The sequence below is a fragment of the Eubalaena glacialis genome, chromosome 5 (genome assembly GCF_028564815.1).
Source record: "Eubalaena glacialis isolate mEubGla1 chromosome 5, mEubGla1.1.hap2.+ XY, whole genome shotgun sequence".
In the NCBI taxonomy this organism is placed as follows: domain Eukaryota; kingdom Metazoa; phylum Chordata; class Mammalia; order Artiodactyla; family Balaenidae; genus Eubalaena; species Eubalaena glacialis.
This window is the reverse complement of record NC_083720.1, coordinates 38977035-38999507: the sequence shown is the minus strand read 5'-3', so window position 1 is coordinate 38999507 and position 22473 is coordinate 38977035. Positions and strand designations below refer to the sequence as shown.

General features: G+C 40.5%; 1 protein-coding gene across 1 annotated transcript in view; it reads left to right on the top strand.

The window, feature by feature from the left end:
* CLNK (cytokine dependent hematopoietic cell linker) overlaps positions 1-22473 on the top strand; it is a 108967-nt gene that overhangs the window by 42823 nt on the left and 43671 nt on the right. Inside the window, 5 exon segments of the mRNA XM_061190997.1 lie at positions 2474-2519; positions 17183-17208; positions 17423-17442; positions 18528-18570; positions 18572-18639. Of these exon segments, the coding sequence (XP_061046980.1) occupies positions 2474-2519; positions 17183-17208; positions 17423-17442; positions 18528-18570; positions 18572-18639 (203 nt within the window).

The following is a 22473-nucleotide window of genomic DNA, read 5'->3' as shown; positions in this document are numbered from 1 at the left end:
AGACCATTTTGACCCCTAGTGGTCATTCACAATGCCTGGAGACACTTTTGGTTGTCAAGACTTGGGGAGTGCTACCGACACATACTGGGTGGAGGGCAGGGATGCCGTTCAGTATACTGCAAATGCACAGGGCAGCCCTCACAGCAGAGAATTATCCGGCCCCAACTCTCAATGATGCTGAGGCTGAAAAACTGTTATAATTAAACCTGTGTTATAATATGTTGCAAACTCAGAACTGCATGCATGTCTGAGTCTTCCTTCAGCATCCAGGTTCTTATCCCTCTTTGTTCCCTCATAATCCAGCATTGATACAGGTATAAAGTAGGCACTAGTAAACATTTATTTGATAGAAAAATGAGAGTAGCCCTGGGGGAGGGGCAGGAAATATTTCTAGGCCCGGGATCCTATGCTAATATCATCAGAGGGTACCTCCCTCTGGGGAAGATGCAATGCAAAGAAACTCTCTCATGTGAAAGATCCAAATGGATCCAAATGTTCAAAAGGGAAAATGGACATTGGCCACCAAAGGGGAAAAGAACAGAAACACTAAGGAAGCCCCATCCTTAATACCCTAATCACGCACGGCCCAGCTGAGACAGAGACAATGGAGAACCTCTCCTGCTCCAGGCTAGCAATGGCAGGTGGGCAAGAGCATTGGGAGAGACCTGCTCTGCAGGGCAGGTGCACGGGGAAGGCTGAAAGCTGAGGATGCAACAAGAACTTTGCAAAACTCCAATAAAGATGTTTTTTTTAAAAAAGCTACTATAAAAAAATAAAATAAAATAAAATAAAAACCCAGCACACCAGCCTCCATACCCTGGTGGAATTGGAAGCTGATGGTGTGATGAAGGAAGCCATAACAACAGCAAACCCAAACCATGCTCAAGCCTTGACTAACTTGGCCAGCAGAAGAGCCACCACTTTCCAAGCATAAATAAGGTGTTTCAATGTTCCACAGAGGAAGAGGTGGACGTTGAACATTAAGACATGAGGTAACAGGGCGTTCAGTGACCCTTCCTCCCCATCCACCTTGGCCAACTCAACTTGGCACCAATAAAGTGTAACACTAAGACTTTCTATTAGTCAGGGTTCTCTAGAAACATAGGCGGTAGATGATAGATAGATAGATAGATAGATAGATAGATAGATAGATAGATAGATAGATAGGTGATAGATGATAGGATAGATATGATAGAAAGACAGAAACATATAGACATATATAGCCATAGACATATATACATATACACATACATATAAATAAATTAGTGATTATGGAGGCTCAGTCCCACAATCTGCCATCTGAAAGCTGGAGACCCAGGAAAGTCAGTGGCATAAGTTCCAGCCTGAGTCCAAAGGCCTGAGCACCAAGAGAACCAATGATGTAAATCTCAGTCATCGAGGGCAGGAGAAGACCATCGTCCCTGGTCAACAGTCAGGCAGAGAGATCAAATTCTCCTTTCCCCTGCTTTTTTATTCTATTCAGGCCCTCAATGGACTGAATGATGCCCCAATGATGCATTGGGGAGGGCAATATGCCTTACTCAGTCTACTGATCCAAATTCTAATCTCATCTGGAATCACTTTCACAGACACACCGAGAAATAATGTTTAATCAAATATCTGGATACCCTGTGACCCTGTCAATTTGACACATAAAACTAACCATCCTAGACCCCAATACTGATCTAGGCTTAAAGGCTTTCAAAGTCATTGGGCATTATTAGGATGTCTCTATCATCTTCTTCACTCTCATGCCTAATGATTGTACAGCCAGCCCTTAATAGTTCAGCAACACCTTTAATACTATTAATAATGACAGCTAACAATTATTCAGCTTCATTTGTGTCATGTCCTGTTCTAGGCACATTGCCTGTCTCATGTAGTCCTGCCACCCTTGTGAGGTATCAGTTCTTTTGTTACCTCCATTTCACAGATGAGGAAACTGAGGCTTAGAAGGTTGAATGACTGGCCATGTTCTCATAGCCAGCACATGATGGAGGTGAAATCCCAACATGGGCGTCCACACGAGGCCACACTCTGATCTGCCTGCTCCATCGCTTTCATGGACTTGATCATGTATGTTGATCTTCACAATAATTCAATGACATGAATTGACTAAATATTTTCCCTATTAAAAAGATGAAAAAGCTAAGGCTCATAATATGGTAAATGCTTTTCCAAAGTTTCATAGCAATAAGATTGGATTAGATCTCAAACCAAGTATTTTTATGCCAAATTACCACCTGAGGCCACTACCCTCATTGCTGGCACAGTGGTACATGTATTTACACGTATTTACACATATTGACTGATTGCCTCCCATACTCATAGGGTGATCCATAAGAATGATGAGTCCAGGGACTTATGCCTTTATCCTTGGGAATCATCAGATTACAGTTATATACTGAGTGGCAGGTCATGAGATGGTATAGTCACAATTTAAGAAATAATGGTGCCACGTTGTCTTCTACAGGTGGAACAACCCATTTTCAGGGATATCAGAAGCCAACATGTTAAAGGTAAAGTCAAATTACAAAGTTTGAAATATAAGTATATTTGTATCTTTCTTTGCTTCCAAGATCCTCTTACATTTTTGTCTGTGGTCACAGATTTCTTCAACAAGGTTATCTATTGAATTAACCTTCATGAAATAACTAATTTTGGAAAGAGTCTCTCACATCTTATGCCTTTTTATCACCTTACCTTATTTATGAAGAAATTGATCGTGAAAAGTCATATTCCATGTTGTGCAATTTGGGAAAGAAATTGTTTTGAAACATATGGGTAGCATCAGATATATAACTAAGTTATTTCTCTAAGCATACCCCTCTGTAAAGTTGCAAGATAGAAATCTAATTTTAAAATGCTGATTAATTAACATGAAAATAGATTTTAAAGCTTCAGGCAAAGCAACTCAATTTGGAGATAAAGATACAGGTAAGAACCTGAAAGGAAATAATCAATTTCAGTAGTGCTAGAAGCACAAATGGAGGACAGCCAAAGAATCTTAATTGGATCCTATACGTTATAGCTTCTCTCATCATTTCCCCCAATGTCCCCATATTCTCTTACAATGTTCAGTTAGAAAAGATGACAATCCCATGATTTACATTTCCCAGTAACTGAAGCATCGAATTCATCTTTTATGAATGCTATATTCATAACTGATCTTTTATGAATGCTATATTCATATTCTGATGCTATATTCTATAACATATTATTAACATCACATTTTCTTTAATGGGAAAGTGTAATAGTTAGGGTCCTAAGAGGAAACAGATGGCACACACCCAAATTAGGATAATTTAAGGAGGTTTATTTACAAAGGAACTATTGACTAAGGTGTGTGAGGTGTAGGAGAAGAATGAGGGGTGATGCAGAAACTGGGGCCAACAGCAGTGGTGCTGTCACCACCCTTAAGCCCAAAAGGATGAGGGGACAGCTACAGAAATCCAAAAGGAGCTCACCACCTTGAGAGGAGCAGTGACCATGGACCGAGGAACACCACCAGCCCATGTGGACCTCCCAGGGTGGGAGTCAAGGGAATACATGCCCCAACCTCCCTCTCCAACCTTCCTCTGATCTCCTGTTCGGACTTCCCAATGGCTGAACCCAACCTGAAACCATGGGGCAAGGTAGCCTGCATGTGCTGGTTGGTCTCCCAGGATGGAGAGTGGGGTGGAGCAGGGTGGACCAGGTGAACAGTGGACCTGGAGGCGCAAAGGGAAGATATGGTGGAAGCAAAGGGAAGATATGCACAAAGGGAAGCAAGGTGGAAGGAGCAATGAGAGGAGCCAAAGCCCAGGCTCTACTACTCCCTGGCTGTGTTACCTTAAGTAAGGCACCTAACCTTTCTGAGTCTTACTTTCCTCCTCTTGAAATGTGAAGTGGGCACGGCTTTTATGACTCATCAATTCAATTGAATTAGCAGAGGCAGGAAACAAGAGCTGTTCCCTACTCCATCTCTCCTCTCCATCCTGCACAGCCTGACAGATCCCTGTCTATCGTCCCTCTAGACCACTCCTAAACCCCTCAAAATAGGGGAGATTTCCTATCAGTGCCTCTTTAGTCCTTAAACTTGGAAATGCCTTCGATGCACACAGCACTCGAGTCAGAGCTTTTCTCCATTAACTGATGTATTTTAGTCCTTAGAAGACCACACGAATTATGCAGAGGAAGTTTTTTCATGCCTCTTGACAGAGAAAAGGACCAGAGCACAGAGGCATCCCAGAGCAGATCATAATCATTTGATATATAAATGTCCTAGGTCCTAATAGAAGCTTTATAGGCAATTTATTGAGAAATGAGTCCTGGGGAGAAAGCAGACAAGAAATGGATTTCACAGTTCCCCTCTTTTTTTAATAGTTCACTATAGACAGGCACCTTCATTTCTTTGATTGCAGAATCTTCTTTGACCACTATTCTACATATATTAATATGTCTGTGTGACTATCAGGATGGTTCTAATTCCAATTCCAACATATGCAGGGGGGCAGTTTCCACCCACACACCATCAAGCAATTCTCTGGATACCAGCTGGGTATCCTACAATTCAACCCAATTCTCACACTATCCACCCAGAGACAGCACCAAATTCCACAAGTTAAGGGCTCAGTCCTGCAAGATCATACCTCACCACCACTTCAGATGCCAGTCACAAGCCCAGATTGTCACCTGTGTTTCTATAGATTGGAGGTTCCGACCACTCCTTCCTTAGGTTCGACTAATTTGTTAGAGTGGCTCACAGAACTCAGAGAAACATTTTACTTATTAAATTACCAGTTTATTGTAAAAGGATATAACTCGGGAACAGCCAGATGGAAGAGACGTATAAGGGGAGGTATGGGGAAAGGGCAGGGATCTTCCATGCTTCCTGAATCTCTCAAACTCCAAACTTTGGGGGTTTTATAGAGGCTTCATTACATAGTCATGGTTGATTAAATCATTGGCCATTGTGGATTGAACTCAATCTCAAGCCACTCTCCTCTCCCTGGGGGTGGGGGGGCTAGACGTAGGGGGGACTGTAAGTTCTAACCCTTTGATCCCGTGGTCCTCGGCTAGGCACCACTGACAGCCACTCCCCATCATTAGATGGAGTCCAAAAGTCACCTCCTTAACATAACAAAAGACACCTTGAGAGCTCTCATCACTATGAAATTCCAAGGGATTTAGGAGCTCTGTGCCAGACACAGGGACGAAGATCAAATATATATTTCTTATTATAAATCCCAACATCACAACTATTCATCCATATATTCAACTACCCTTTGCCTCAGCTTACAAATATTTGGAGTAGTCAACAAAAACTTGCATGGTAAAATGGAAGAAAAATTTTTTAAATCATAGGAAGTATCTAGATCGACTGTAAGACTAAGGTAAAGATAAAATTCAGGGTGCTCGGGCACACATCACTACATTCTATTACAACTGCTAGTTTTTCTCTGAGCTTCCCGGTAACCTAAGCAAAAAGGCAATCATGCTTTTTTTTATGTGAAATTAATTACCCAAAATAAAAAAAGAGCAAAGAAATTCCTCCGGAAGTACAAGAAAGACACATCTTTCAGAGCTAAGTTAGTGCTGTCAATTTTATAAGGGTTGTTGGCTGATATCCAAGTACCATGGCTATAAAATATGACTTTTTTAAAAGTAGACCCCAATGTAAACTGAAATCATAACTGCAGAGATGACCTCAGTGAAAGCAAGACTCACAGGAGTTGAGCTTGTAGGTTGCATGGAAAACTTCTTCAATAAGAGTTATTTCTTTATGTCTTCTTTTCCTGCACTTCCATAATTGATGGGTTTTTATTACCACCCAGAGCTCTAAGGTACTGTACAGAGAAAGGAGCTGAAAAGGGGAAAAGTAATATGAATACCCCCATTTTTTTGGATCAGGCATCTTGCTGGAAAATGTTTGAATGATTTATGTGTTTATTATAAAATTCTGTATTTTTGATGCAAACACAGTCTCAGATAATTTATTCATTCTCACAAAATGTCATAGAGAAAAACATATTGCGTGGTTCAGTAATGGCAGAATTTTATGGTGATATTTTTCATCAGGTTGAGCAGTTATAGATTTATGTTAATGTACATTTCATATTATTTTTCTTGCAATCATATTCTGACATTATCTGGAAACTGTCAGATTTCAAGAACTTATCTTCCCTGAAGCTTGGCTTTTTCTTTTTTTTTTTTTCATTCCTAAAAAATGGGTAAAAGTTTATATGGGGGCAAAGTATGTGTATAGTGTAAGTTGTTTATGATGAACCATTAATTAGCATTAACCACAGATGCAGAAGCAATTGTCTCTTTTCAGGTGAAGATAGCTGAAATATTCAAAAATGGTGTGGCTTAGCTTCTTAATTCTGAGAATAAATGAGCCTAAGATGAGTTTCTCTTTGCCTTCCATGTGAACAAAGCACAAACTCTAAACCAGTCTCCTCTGAGGTAAAAAGCATATCATATACAAGATTGAATTTATAATGAAATACAATAAACCATCCATGAGAAGAAGAAGGAATTATGCATAGATGGCTAAACATGGATATCCAGAAACATGAGCTTGGTTGAAAAGAAGCAAGATAGAATTCTACGTAATGCCATCAAAAGACCTTTCTACTAGTTTGATTTTAGTCGAATTTAGATGTCAAAGAGTTTAGAGTTAATCTGGTTTTACCCCCTCATTTTATGCCAAGAAGCCTGGCAAGAGAAGGGGCTCACTCAAGGTCACAGAGCAAGCAGTCCAAGCCTAGACCAGAACTCAAGTTTTGTCAACTATGGCAATGTTTCCAGGGTTCTACTATATTTGCTAGTATCTAAAATTTTTTCTGCAAACTCTCCCTGTTCCCCGATTTCCCACTCATCCAAACTATGCAATTTTTAGTGCAAAAGACATGAATTGAGGGATGATACTGTCCTCTAGTGGCAGAACACGGCAACACAAAACATCACAAAAAATGATGGAATTTGCCATCCTATAGATATATCCTTAACAAATAACAAGCTTTAGGCCCCAGGCCTAGAAATGATAAGAAATAAATTTAAGATTATTCTCCTACTATTTTAGATTTAAATTTATTTCAGACACAGCCAGTGGCTCAAAAGTGATAGAGGTCACACCCTTATTTGGGAGCAAAAAGAAAAGAAAAGAAAAGTGAGAGAGGCATTGATAACAATATTCAGTTCAAAGCCAATGTTATAAATGTTGTAAAATCACTCATTAATGGAACTACAGGACAGTATTTTGTCTCACCATCACACAGAGAAAAGAAAAAGCGTTTGAGTAGCAAATACACTTTTCAATAGTGAAATATAAGGTAGCCACAATTAGAAGAATTGAAAACAAGGCAGTTACAACACCGTGTGATAACTGCCAGGGGAGAAGGCCGCTTTTATTCAAAATCACTTTGTGCCAGGGCACAGAGTCACAGAAGACGTTAGACCATGTGGAGCCCACAGTCTGGTCGGGTCTATATGAAGTGTTGTCGGAACTCAAAAAAGTACGTACATACTTAATTCGGCTCCTGCAGAAGAATTGTGAATCCTAGGAAGGATTCACACAGCAACGGACATTGGGCTGAGACGTGAGACAATGACCTCAGGGGAAGTTAAACATTATGTTTGAGATGTAGCAGCAGCTAAAATATGGTTGCGTGAATGTTAGATTTGGGGACAGGGAGACCTGCGTTCAAATCCCAGCATTACCGCTTTCCAAATGTGAAATCTACAAGGAACGTAACCTCTCCAAGTTTGTTTCCATATCTCTAAAAGGGAGGAAATGCACCTACATTGTAATACATCTGTCTGTTTTAAAGTTAATAGCCAATGCAAATCCTGTAGCACGGTTATTGACACGTGATGGACACTTGACAAAGGGATATTGAACTGAACTAATGGTTTTTAGAATTCATTCCTCCCTCTTTTACCCTCTGCCGTTCTCCCTACACTGCCTGCCTCTCTGTGTAGGCTGAAACCATCTCATGCTCTATCTACTTTGGTGTAGAGTATACACAATAAATCTGCTATCAATGAATATAAAAATAAGCTCCTCAATCACAAAGACCAAAGTTTACTAAACACTGTTTTCCTTACAGCAAACACATAGCACCGTGCTGAGCACATAGTGGATGCATAGTAAACACTAAAGTAGCTCTAAAATTTAGCCCATTTTATTAAAAGCGTATTAGATAAGCATTGCAGGCTGTCATAGGACCAACTAGAGATGAGCCTGTGATCCTCAGCCATGCGTTCCCATTAGGTGGAGGCCTGCAAGAGGCAAGTCAAGAAGCCTGGTTGCTTCTGGCTCTGGCTCTGTCTATGCTATGAATTTGTTAGTGCAAGTTCACGGGCCCGATGAACAGTAAGGCCAAACAAACTGAAACATAGGAGTTTGGAGCAGAAAAAGGTTTGTTGCAGGGCCATGCAAAGAGACTGGTGGCTCATCCTCTAAAAAACCTCGAGCTCCTGAAGGGTTTCAGCAAAGCATTTTTAAAAGCCAGGCGAGGGGGGTGGGCGGTCGCAGGGTATGTGATCAGCTCGTGCACAGTTCTCTGACTGGCTGATGGTGAAGGAACAGGGCAGTGTCACAGGGGTTAACATTATCAGTCCTTAGGCTCCAGGAGGCCTGGGGGCTGTGTGCTCATGGCCATCAAGTAGTTAACATCTTTCATTTGGTGCAGGGTTTTCACATCTGTAAAAAAAACTCAGGAAATGTGCATCAAATACTCTTATCTATGTACTTCACAGAGAAGATAAAGCAGAGGATATGGGGGAAGGCCTGTCCCAGGAAGATCCCATAGGGTCCTACTCCGTTACAAATTTAGGCAAATAATATTCCCTTACTGGCCTTTAATATCCCATCTATAGAAATATGGTAGAACACAACGGCCTCTAGCATTTTGTGAATCCATGGATATGGTTCATACATACAAATCCACCCACCCCACTGCCCATGTCATCACCTCTGAAGCCTTAGTCCTTCCCTTCACCCTGCCTGCCCACATTTCCTGAGACACCCAGGTCAGCGGAAAAGATGTCTCCTGGGCTTGTTTAGGAAAGATGCTTCTATCCCACATCTGTGACTAACAAGGTGCAGCTGTTGACATACATGTTCCTAAGAAACTGCACTTTCCAACCTTATTTGAGGAACTGTTAAAGCTGGCAGGTCCCTCCCACATCCTTGGCTTTGCCTAACTTAATCCCTCCCCACTCAACCCAAAGAATGGTTTCAGCAATTTACTGCTGGAATTAATTTCTGAAAGTTTCCACAGACGTGGAGCGGTTTCTCAAACAGGCCTTGTGAAACATGTACTAGCCACTTGGATCGTAAGTTGCTTCTTTGGATGCTTCCGCAATTAATCATCAGGATGTGAAATACTAAAGGTTCACTTTTATATGTCATAAAACTTTTAGACATAATAAATACTGTGACTGAGGCCAGATTTTATCCAATTTTGTTCAGAGTCTATGTCTCTAATTACAGAACATTACACTGATGGTATGTTTCCAAAAGTGTTGATTGTGATGATCATATTTCATAGATAAAGGGTATTGCATATATTTAGCACAAATTGACTAGGAGCTAATTGAAAAACAAGTATTATTTTATTTAAGCTTGACCAGCCAAGGAACTGCACTTCATTATCTGCATTTTACAGACATGGAAACAAGCCCAGAACATTTAAATAATATGCCCAAAATTACTCAGTAAGTGATAGAGGGGGGATTAGAACCCAACACGAATGATTTCAAAGATCCCGTTTGTGACCACTCTATTGCATCATTGTCCCTTCTATCAAGAAACAAATTCTTGGAACCTACATATCTTGTTTTCCAACCATTTAAATCACAGATGAGGATACCAAAGCTCAGAGAAGCCAAACAACTTGTACTAAGTCACATGGCACATTAGTAGTAGCACTAAAACCAGATCACAAGCAGTGGTAAATGTGTAATATCCAAATCTCTGAAAAAAAGGTATGAGAACAAAGTTGGAGGACTGATGCTACTCAACTTCAAGGCTTACTATAAAGCTACAGTAATCAAGACAGTGTGGTATTAATGAAGGACTAGAAAAATAGATCAGTGGAACAGAACAGAGAACCCAGAAATAGACCCCCATAGAGTCAACTGACCTTTGATAAAGAAGCAAAGGCAATATAATGGAGCAGAGGTAGTCTTCTCCACTAAATGGTGCTAAAACAATTGGATATCCACCTACAAAAAATAAATCTAGACACAGATCTTACACCCTTTGCAAAAATTAACTTGAAATGCATCATAGACCTAAATTAAAAATCAAAACTATAAAACTCACAGAAGATAGCATAGAAAACCTAGATAACCTTGGGTATGGTGATGCCTTTTTAGTTACAACACCAAAGACATGATCTATGATTGATAAGCTGAACTTGATTAAAGTTTTTAAACTTCTGCTCTGCAAAAGACAATATAAGAGAATAAAAAGACAAGCCACAGACTGAGAGAAAATATTTGCAAATGACACATCTGATAAAAGACCATTCTCCAAAATATACAAAGAACTCTGAAAGCTCAACAATAAGAAAACAAACAGCCCAATGGAAAAAAAAAATGTGTCAAAGACCTTAACAGAGACCTCACCAAAGAAGACGTACAGGTGGTAAATAAGCATATGAAAACATGCTCCACATCATATGTCACCAGGGAAATGTAAATTGAAACAATAATGAGATACCCCATCCATCTATTAGAATGGCCCAAATCAAAACACTGACAACAGCAAATGCTGGTGAGGATGTGGAGCAACAGGAACTCTCATACACTGCTGGTGGGAATGCAAAATAGTATAGCCACTTTGGAAGACAGATTGGCAGTTTCCTACAAAACTGAACGTACTCTTACCATGTGATCCAACAATCACACTCCTTGGTATTTACCAAAGGAATTGAAATTTTATGTCCACACAAAAACCTACACACAGATGTTTATAGCAGCTTTATTCATGATTACCAAAAACTTGAAAGCAACCAAGATGTCCTTCAGTAGGTGAATGAACAAATAAACTGTGGTACAATCCAGACATTCCACTGTGGAATATTATTCAGTGCTAAAAAGAAATGAGCTATCAAAACACAAAAGTACATGGGGGAAACATAAATGCATATTACCAAGTGACAAAAGCCAATCTGAAAAGGCTACATATTATGTGATTCCAACTATATGACATTCTGGAAAAGGCAAAACTATGGTGGCAGTAAAAAGTCCAGTGATTGTCAAGAGTCTGAGTTGGGGAGAGAGATAAATACATAGAGCACAGAAGATTTTTAGTGAAAATACTCTGTATGATATTATAATGATGAGTACATTATACATTTGTCCAAACCCATAGAATGTACACCAAGAGTGAGCCCTTAGGTAAACTATGGTCTTTGGGTGATTATGATGTATCCATGTAGCTTCATCCTTGGTAAAAAATGTAACATTTTGGAGAGTGATGTTGATAATGGGGGAGGTTATGCATGTGTGGGAGCAGGTGATAAATTGGAAATCTCTGTACCTTCCTTCCAATTCTGTTGTAAACTTAAAACTGCTCTAAAAAATAGTCTTTATTTATTTTTATTCTTTTAATAAATTTATTATTTATTTATTTATTTAGGCTGTGTTGGGTCTTCGTTTCTGTGCGAGGGCTTCCTCTAGTTGCGGCGAGCGGGGGCCACTCTTCATCACAGTGCGCGGGCCTCTCACTATCGCGGCCTCTCTTGTTGCGGAGCACAGGCTCCAGACGCACAGGCTCAGTAGTTGTGGCTCACGGGCCTAGTTGCTCCGCGGCATGTGGGATCCTCCCAGACCAGGGCTCGAACCCGTGTCCCCTGCATTGGCAGGCGGATTCTCAACCACTGCGCCACCAGGGAAGCCCTAGTCTTATTTTTTAAAAAAGTAATTATGCTCACCACAGACATATTAAAGAAAATATTGTATCTCAAAAAACTAGTATGTACATACATGCGTATATAGACCTATTATAAATTTTACTGATAAAAGGATGTATATAGCACACAGTTTTAAAATAATAGTAAAATATACAACACTCTATCATAAATTTTATATAGCCAATTGATTTTCACAGAGTGCTTTCGCTGATTTTTTCCAAACTCTTGTATCTGCAGCCAAACGATGACGGCAATTGATGTAATTACATGAACAGCTTCTTAGCTGAGTCAGATGATAGTTTTTCAATATCAGAAGTATATTTCCTCAATTTTCCTGTTTTTACAATGTAATGGGACAATGTACAGACACAACACACTTTTATATTTAATTTGCTTTGTCAACATTTTCTCCATCTCTTTAAGTCTAGACAAGCAGTAAAACAAAAAATCAAACCCTAATTTGCAGCATTTACCAATTTCCATGGTGTAAATACTTCCCCTACAGCAGATTTCAAGCTACCAACATGATCATTGAACAGGGAGTTGGGAAGAGATACCATTTTTTAGTATTTCCATCATAGACACAATAGAGGTAAATAACTTCAACAGCATAGATAAATGTGGTAGAATAACTAGGAAGTCATGAGTTTCGAGCAGATGCTACCTTTGTTTTTGAAATAACTTAAGTGTACATTTACATAATTAATTTTTTAATAATGGCCGTGTTTAACACCTGCATTGCAAAATCTTGAAAATTTAACAACCAGCTCCTGTAAGCTGGCACCAGTACCCCTCCCAGCCCCCCACCCCCACCCCGAAATGCCACATGCAGGTCTCGCGATACTTTAACTTCACAGACCCCTCTGAGGTTGAGAACTTGTTCATGACTTCACCCTAACAAGTTATGGAGGTAATAGGTTCTACAGCAATGCTGTGTTCAGCTCACTACATTATCTCCCAAGAAGCAATACATTTTTCAGCAGAAGCGAAAACTGTCTTGCTGCAGACTGAAGAGCAAAATAAGGACACAGTCTCGGCAGATGGTGCTAATTACACATGCAGCCAACAGATGGCGAGCATGCCAGCCTCCTCCTAGTGCAAACTGCTTGATTGAATGTCAAGATGCGAACTATCTCGAATAACAACTGTTTGGGTCTTCTGATGGGACAGGGAATTTTTCATAGCATTTGGGGTATTTGTATACCTCCTCAGGAGGGTCGATTGCCACTTTCCCTCTAATCTTCCATTACACAATACTAGTTACAGTGGGGACGCATTCAAAGCCATCACGTGAACTTCATCAATTCATTTATTCCACATACGAAGTCTCATGAAGTATGAGTAACCATGTCTCACTTTTCCAGATGAGAAATCGCAACCGTTCCTCAATCCATTTGTTTATTTCATTAATATTTATTGAGGACCTGCCATGACCCTACCCATAGTAAGTAGCAGAATCAAGATTCAAACTCAAGAAACTCAGCTCCAAATCTCATCCTCTTCCAGTATGTCACATACCTGAGTTGTTATTACTTTCTTGAACAAGCCCCACCCCTGCAAAAAAAATATGGTTGCATTTTATCTGAATTATTATCAAAGCTGTATGACAGTATGACAAGTTATTTCACCTGTTTGATCTAGTTTTCTCCCTCGTGGAGTCCCTGAAGTTCGTTTCTACCTCTTAGTCTATAACATTTCAGTTAAGCAATAAATAAGGGAAGCTCATGGCATAAATTACTGCTGTTAGATATATTTGACATAGCTGAAGCCCTCAGGATTTTTGATATTACATATAATATCAAAAACACATTTTTAAAATGTTTTAAAACATCTTTATTGAGATACAGTTCACATACTATAAAATTCACTAATTTAAAATGTACAATTCAATGACTTTAGTATATTCATAGAATTCTGCAACTATCACCACAATCTAAGTTTAGAAAATTTTATCACCGAAAAAGAAAGCCTATATCCATTAGAAGTTGCTCCTCAACCCTTCCCCTTCCCCAAGAAACCACTAATATACTTCCCATCTCTATGGATTTGCCCATTCTAGATTTTTTAAATATAAATGAAATCATACAACATGTAGTCTTTTGACTTCCTTCATCGAGCATAATGTTTTAGAAGTTCATCTATGTTGTAACATGTATCAGTACTTTATTCCTTTTTACTGACAAATAACATTCCATAGTATAGACGTACTTGTTTATTCTTTCATCATGTTGTTTATTCTTTCATCAGTTGATGGACATTTGGGTGGTTTTTACCTTTTGACTTTTATGAATACTGCTGTTATGAAAATTCATGTACAAGTTTTTGTATGGATGTGTGTTTGTATTTCTCTTTGAGTATATACCAAGGAGTGGAATTATTATACCATGTGGTAGTCCTGCATACACACATTTTTTTTTAACTAACTTTTTTTTTTTTTTTTGGCTATGTTGGGTCTTCATTGCTGCATGCAGGCTTTCTCTAGTTCCTGCGAGCGGGGGCTACTCTTCGTTGCAGTGCGCAGGCTTCTCATTGCAGTGGCTTTTCTTGTTGCAGCGTGAGGGCTCTAGGGCGCGTGGGCTCAGTAGTTGTGGCTCACAGGCTCTAGAGCACAGGCTCAGTAGTTGTGGCGCACGGGCTTAGTTGCTCCATGGCATGTGAGATCTTCCTAGACCAGGGATCAAACCAGTGTCCCCTGCATTGGCAGGTGGATTCTTAACCACTGTGCCACCAGGGAAGTCCCTACACACATTTTTTAAATGAGGGGGATACTAACTGAGACCAGGGAAAACCTTACGTTATAATGAAGGCACACGACTCACGGACGGTGTAGGGAAAAGATGCACCACTGTTAAGGCAAAGTTCTCACCACAGCCTACAAGACCCTGTGTGATCTGGGCACCCCTCCACCTCCACCACCACCGCTGGGACAGTAGTGCCCCTTTGCGCTCGTCCCACCTCTGAGCCTTTGCACTTGCTGTTCCCTCTGTCAGTGACACTCTTGCCCAGGTATTCATATGGTGTGTTCCCTCACTTTCTTCAAGCCTCTGTTCTCATCACCTATCCACAAAGGCCTTCTGGGGTCTGTCTGAAAAATAGTAGCCCCGTCCCCCATCTCTCACTCACCCTACTTCATTTTTCTTTGTAGCACCTGTCATCACCTGACATCATACACTTTTGTTTATTTCTTTTCTATCTCCTACCACTGGAATGTAAGTTTACATGAGAATAGCAACTTTTTTTGACATTATATTCCCCAAAACCTACATCAGTAAATGTATTAAAAATGAATCCATGCCTGACATACACTATGGGCTCAATAATAAGTAAATGAATAAAAGCAAGATAGATGTCCTTTTCTAAACTCACAGTCACTGAAGCAAATGGGATGCATATCTCTGAAGCAATAAATGGAATGTTCCTATTGAATTTCAGATGTTCAGTCTTTTTATTGAATTTTTTTTCCAGTGAATTGAATTGATCCCCAATAGATATAGTGGTAGCTATGAAAAAAGATGTCTTAGACAGCCGACATCTAGCTTCACAGGGAAAGTCATCAGCATAAGCCATAAGGTAGTTCCCCAGGGAGCTCTACTGCTGAAGCCAATGCACAATAAAATGAGGGCAAGTTAGTTTTATGTTTTCTAATTTCATGCCTTACAGAAGCATCCTCTGGCCTAAGTTTTTTAGTAATATCATTGAAATAGCCAAAGATGTAACATTAACTAGGTGGCCACAGTTGTTGAAATACATCCTGGGTCATATTTTGTGTTTTTACAATGCCTGGAACATCTACGATTCATGTCTTCCATCAGTGTTTGAATTCACACAGAGAAGTCTATCCTATCTGTTTAAAAGTGTTTTCCAAAAACAAAATAGGGAGAATGGTAATTTTGTTCAATGAAGTAGTTATTTTTAGACCTGGAAGAACCCTTAAAATCATCCAGACCAGTATGTGTTGTGTTGTGCTGTTTTTGGCCAGCTGGACCTTTCCCCAAAAGAAATCTTAAGAGGAGATCCAGTGGGAAGTGAGTGGAGGTGGAGCCCCGCCAGTGACATGGGGTGATGAACCAGAAACCAGCCGCCCCATCCTGCAGTCCTGCAGTTTCCTTGGGAGTCCCCAGGGGGACCACAACGGACTCTTCATAGCAAAGTTAAAAAACACAGATTTAATCCAACCTTGTTGTCTCACAAATAAGAAAAGGAGGCTCAGCCAGTGCTCAGTGGAGTTTTAAGTCTCCTACAGTCAGATACAGACATTGTCTCACTGACTCCTCCCATCCCCTATAAAGCAACATTTATTAGGTCTCATCCATTTTTACAGATAAGTGAGCATTGCTTCCTCAAAGAGCTTTTTCTGACACCCCAGACTAACTTAAGTCTCCTGTGTGTCCATTCAATACCATGCCCTTCTCTTCTTGAAATTATCATCATGATTTTAATAGTGTTTTCAGTGCATGTCTACCCTCTTAGTTATAAGCCCTATGGCAGCAGGGACAGTGCCTCTCACCTTCCCAATTATGTCCCCAGAACCTGGAACTTGGCCTGTAAACAGAACAGCTGTAAACACCTTGAGGGGAAGGATCGTGTTGTATTTGTCTTTTTTATCCCTAGTGCCTGGTCCTCTGCACAGTTCAGAGTAGCAGCTCAATAATTGTCTTTGAGTCGAATTGAATTGTGGAAATAAAACTACCTAGAAGTTGGGAAAATCCTTTCTGGGCCTCATTCAGGCTGTTCTAGGGTTGGGTGGTCTTGGGCAATTGTCCTACCTAGTTTGTCCTTAATTTTGTCATTTGTAAAATAAAACAGTTGTTTTCTGGGGTCTTAGAAAACCCTTCCATCTGGAAAATTTCATGATGCTACTTTCCTCTGCTTGGAAATGTCCGATGAAGGTGTGAGGCAGGGACTTGAATTAATAAGATGACTGTATATATAAAAGAATGTGAATCAAGAGTTAATGGTTAAGAGAGGACCTTAGGGGTCGCACCACATGCCACGAAATCTTCATTCTACCATTTCCTAACTGGGGAACTGGAGGTGAGGTACTTAACTTCCCCACACCCCAGTTTCTGCATCCAGAACAAAGGCAAGGATTGAATGAGATCACATAACTAAAATATTTAGCGTGGTGCTGGGTAGCTAATAAGATCTCAACAAATGTTCATTGGCGTTATCACCAAAATTATTCAAGGGGGAATGATTTCCATTTAAACATATGTGAAAATAGCTTGTTGACATTTTCCATAAACTCACTGATGTTCCTTCTTATGTTTTAGGAGACAAACTCACAAAGGGAAACAAGGTAAGAAAAAGCATTAAAATGCATTTGTTACCCACCCTTTGTTTTAGAAGCGTAGGAATATGGACAATGTGAAAGCTTATGTGGCACTTGAAATATATATCCTAGAAGTTTGGTTGGGATTTGTCATTTCTACTTGTGAACCAAAAAATCATTAACCATTTAGCTCTGCTCAAAGAACCAGAACTTTAATTTCTGATTCTCTTTCCTTTTGCAGACTCCTTTACCACCTCCTCGGTAAGACACTGAAAATAGAATTTTGTTTTGCTATATACTTAAATGATTAGTTCTATAATTTGAGAAAGAGAAACACAAACATCTGACACTGAAAACTAATGAGTTGGTCAATGAACAAGATTAAATAAGCCTCATTCATCCATTTAATCATTCATTCATTCACAGTCATCTATTCAATATACCTCCACTTATCGACCTTAATGAATGCCTTGCTTCCCTGCTTCCTGTTTCTTTCCCTTTGTTTAGTACAGAAATCTCTCCTTCCTTTTAGTACAGAAATCTGCCAGAGAGTCCTGGCACTGGGAAATGCCTTCAAGGGACCTACAGTATATAAGTATATAATCATATAAGTATATATATATTTATATATATAATACATATACAAATGCAAATATTATTATACTTATATATATGGAGGCAAAAGCAACAGACTTGATTTCTTAGGCTCTGAGTCAGTCACTCTGTTGTTCAGCTTGGGCCTGTGAGGACCTCCATCACAGCACTTATTTCCCTGGCTGGTCATCTTCTCACCACTTCTCTCTCTGCCCTCCCAGAGGGAAGCATCTTGAGCCAAGAACTGTGTCTTTTTCCTTTCTGCATCTCCAGCATCTACCAACAGTGCCCGATACACTTTGTGAATGAGTGAGGGCATGGGTGAATAAATGGGTGAGTGAGGCATCCATTGACTTTGGAACATTGTCCTATTTCTTTGGGGAGATTCAAAAGCTCATGTCTTCTAGTCTGGGGCAAAGGAAAGGCTGTAATCATATTTTTACTCCAGGCCTCCCAAAACTTCAACAGATGGCAGATTGATAAAGCTATGACACCCTATAGAAAATTACATAACACTCTAAAACATAGAACCAGACCAAAGGGCAAGTTGCAGGGAGAGAGATTTAGGCTGCTTAGAAGAATGAGTATTCTGACATTCGAAGCTCCCTGTAGAGAGCCGCCACCCCCCCCCCAAAACTGATGTTTCCAGCCCAAAGCTGGGGGCACAGCGGGCAGGGCTGTGTGAATTCCAGGTCTGAGGAGCCATCTGTGCAGCAAACCTTCTCAGGTCCCCACTGTGACTCTTCACACAGGCTGCCCATCACTCTTCCAAAGAAGTACCAGCCCCTGCCCCCTTGAGCCGGCGAGCAGCGGCCCACTCTTCCCTCAGAGGTACCCCTTTCCCGAAGGCCAGGGAGGGTCCAGGTGAGAGGCTTGCTGTTGCTGGTGGTGAGATGACCAGGGGACGGGTGGGCAGCGGGAAGGCGGCAGCAATAACCAATCCAGTCACCTCTCTAAATGGGCTCCCCAACGTGGGGGGGAGAGCCATCCCATACCTTGAGGGAAAGCATCTCAGAAACCTGCAGTCTGACTCCTTCATGAAAAATACACCTTCATTGTAATAAAATCAGTTACTGGAAGAACGGCTCACTTACGATGTGAATTAGTTATTAAAGAAAATGTTATCATTGCCGGAACTGAAAGGGGGTTCAGACTCTTTGAGGACCAATATCGGCCCCCAGCTTCCCATCTCCCAGGCTGGAGAAGTATAACCGCGCACGTGACAATCCATTTGTCAAAAACATGATTGCCTTTTTGACAAATAAATATGAAAAATCCAACCCTGTGGTATTAAGTGCTGATGCCAGAGCCCCGCTCCCAAATGTATGGGGCACCGGGCAGCCGAGCAGCCAGCTCTGATCACAAAATGTCACAAACACGAAAGGACCTCTTTTTTTTCCCCCGAGAGAGTTTAGATTTCCAAAATTACCTTATTTTAGAAGTCAGAACAGAGACTGGCATTTCCCTCGTGCTGCGGCACAGAGTGAGTGATGCTTTCTGACTGCAAGCTTGGATCAGCCGGTGAGGTGCAGGGCACTCTTTCGTCGGTGAGCGTTTCTCGTGCATACAGAAATTCCAAATATCAGGCACATTGTGCACTTCTGTGGAAAACCCTTTCATCGCTGGTTCTGACAGCGGAACGTAAAAGAGCCAAAAATGCCATTTCCCCCTTAGTTTTTGGCAAATGCCTCTTCCCTTTCTGTCCTTTACAAGCCCGCACAAACATACATCTTCCAGGCAGAGACCTCTCCTGTTCTTCCTCGTGCAATTTCTTCTCTCCTCTATCCCCATCTCGTCTCGAAACGTAGGTTCTCCTTCTTATAAACTGGCAGAGGAAGGGCAGTGGTTCTTAACTGGGGGGAAATGTCTTTGCTCCCAGGGGAGTTCGTAGTGTCTGGAGACATTTTGTTGTGACAGCTTGGGTGCTGGGGATGCATCTAGTGGGTAGAGACCAGGAATGCTGCCAAACATCCTGCAGTGTGCGGAACTCTCCCAGAACAGAGAGTAATGAGACCCAAAAGGTCAGTGGGGTAGAGGTTGAGAAACTCTGCCTCAGGGCAAATGACTCGCTTCTCTAAGCCCAAGGCTTTTCTCAGCAGTAGAGTGAGGTTAAGAATAATGCCTACTGCCTACCTCCTGGGCTAATGTGAGAATTAAATAAGATGATTTCTATCAAGTGCTTATCAGTACCTGCCTAGCACATATTTATTACCAACATGTGTTACAGTTACTACCTTGAGCCATTTTCTATTGGTGCCTTTGCCACCACATATAATATATTTGGAAAGAAGTCTGTCCCTTTGACCCCAAAAGGAGGGGCTAACTCATTGCAGTATGCATATGTCCTAGAACCGCGCGGGGCAGTTTCCAGAGGGTCTGAGCCAGACCAAGAGTCACCAGATTTGCTCTCTTTTGATTTCTGTTTTCAAAGAATGAGAGTCTTGGAAACAACAAGAGTAATAGAACGTCATCAGAATTGGAAATGCGAAATGCATTGTCCCTAGAACTCCTGACCAAGTCGTCTAATATGACAAGAACTGGCCCAAACTCATAGAAGGAGATAGAAAATAGGATGAATAAATATCAAAGATGATGAGGTGGTTTAGTATGGAAAGGAGAGGATTTTTATTTTCTTTCTGTTTCTTTACATTGGAAAGAATAGGATGTGGGAACCCAGCAGGACGGGGTTTGGATCCCTGTTGAGCCACTTCTGGCTGTAAAATTTCAGGAAGCTCTTAAACAGTTCTGAGTCCTGCTTTCCTTATTGGTAAAAAGAAAATAACCATCCCCATGAGATAGAATTGTGGTGAGGAGGTATGTGATTTTTCTAAAGTACTAGGATAATATCTGTCACGGCATAGGAAAGAAGAAAGAAAAACACTTAAACAGCATCTCCCATCTGTACCCGACAGAATTAGGCACCCATAACCCTATTTTGTCTTGAAATAGAAGCCATAGATTCTAGGGCAATGTTTCTCATCCTGGCTTTACATTAAAATAATTAGGTAAACTTTTTAAAAAGTACTGTTCTCCAGGATCTGTTTTATTTCAGAGCATTACTATAGGGCATTACTATTTTTCAAAGCTCCCCAGTTGAATCTGATGTACAGCCAGGGCTAGGAACTCGGAGGGACCCAGATTCTAGGGATATTTCTGCCACTCAAGCTTCGAAGGTGCTTAGGCCTTACCTGTCTGTGTCCAAGCTTCTAATGTCTAAAATAATACTCTCCTGATCTCCAGATGAGCCCCTCTGCTTTCTGGATCACACCAGCCTATTGTCAGCCACGTCAGTGGTGTTGGAATCTTTAGACTTTCGTGTTTTGTAACTTTGTGGTGTCTCTAGTTGTAGTTTACAGTGTTTAATCATTCTTAGATGTGATGAGAGCTGTGCTGGGTCTCTTCACTAGAGGATAGTTACATTTCATCTCATTGAATCCTTTCTGCAGCCCAATAAAGTATGATTTTCTAAGGCTTAGAAAGGCCAAAGTGCCCAGCCCAGTAGAGGCATATAATAAGAACCTGGTAAAAATCACTTCCCTACCCACTGGGCACAAAATATCACTAAGATTCAGAGAAGTTAGGTGACTTGGTCAAAGTTATAGGGTTGGTATATGACTGTGGAGAGGGTAAAAACATGCAAAGCCCAGTGCAAGACACTGGGAATGCCATGAGGACTAAGAGAGCTTTGTTTTATTCTATTTTATTTCATTTTTAAATTTTTATTGGCATATAATTGATTTACAATGTTGTGCTGGTTTCTGCTGTACAGCAAAGTGAATCAGTTATACATATACCTATATCCACTCTTTTTTTAAATTCTTTTCCCATATAGATCATTACAGAGTATTGAGTAGAGTTCCCTGTGCTATACAATAGGTCCTTATTAGTTATATATTTTATATACAGTAGTGTATATATGTCAATCCCAAGCTCCTAATTTATCCCTCTTCCCCCTTTTCCCCCTGGTAACCATAAGATTGTTTTCTACATCTGTGACTCTATTTTTGTTTTGTAAGTAAGTTCATTTGTACCATGTTTTTTTAGATTCCACATATAAGCAATATCATATGATATTTGTCTTTCTCTGTCTGACTTACTTCACTCAGTATGACCATCTCTAGACCCATCCACGTTTCTTCCAATGGCATTAATTCATTCTTTTTAATGGCTGAGTGATATTCCATTGTATATATGTACCACATCGTCTCTATCCATTCCTCTGTCAATGGACATTTAGGTTGCTTCCATGTCCTGGCTATTGTAAATAGCGCTGCAATGAACATTGGGGTGCATGTATCTTTTCAAATTATGATTTTCTCTGGGAATATGCCCAGGAGTGGGATTGCTGGGTCATATGGTAGCTCTATTTTTAGTGTTTATAAGGAACCTCCTTACTGTTCTACATAGTAGCTGTACCAATTTACATTCCCACCAACAGTGTAGAAGGGTTCCCTTTTCTCCACACTCTCTACAGCATTTATTGTTTGTACATATTTTCATGATGCCATTCTGACTGGTGTGAGGCGATACCTCATTGTAGTTTTGATTTGCATTTCTCTACTAATTAGAGATATTGAGCATCTTTTCATGTGCCTTTTGGCCATGTGTATGTCTTCTTTGGAGAAATGTCTGTTTAGATCTTCCACCCATTTTTTTGATTGGGTTGTTTTTTTTGTTGTTGTTGAGCTGCATGAGTTG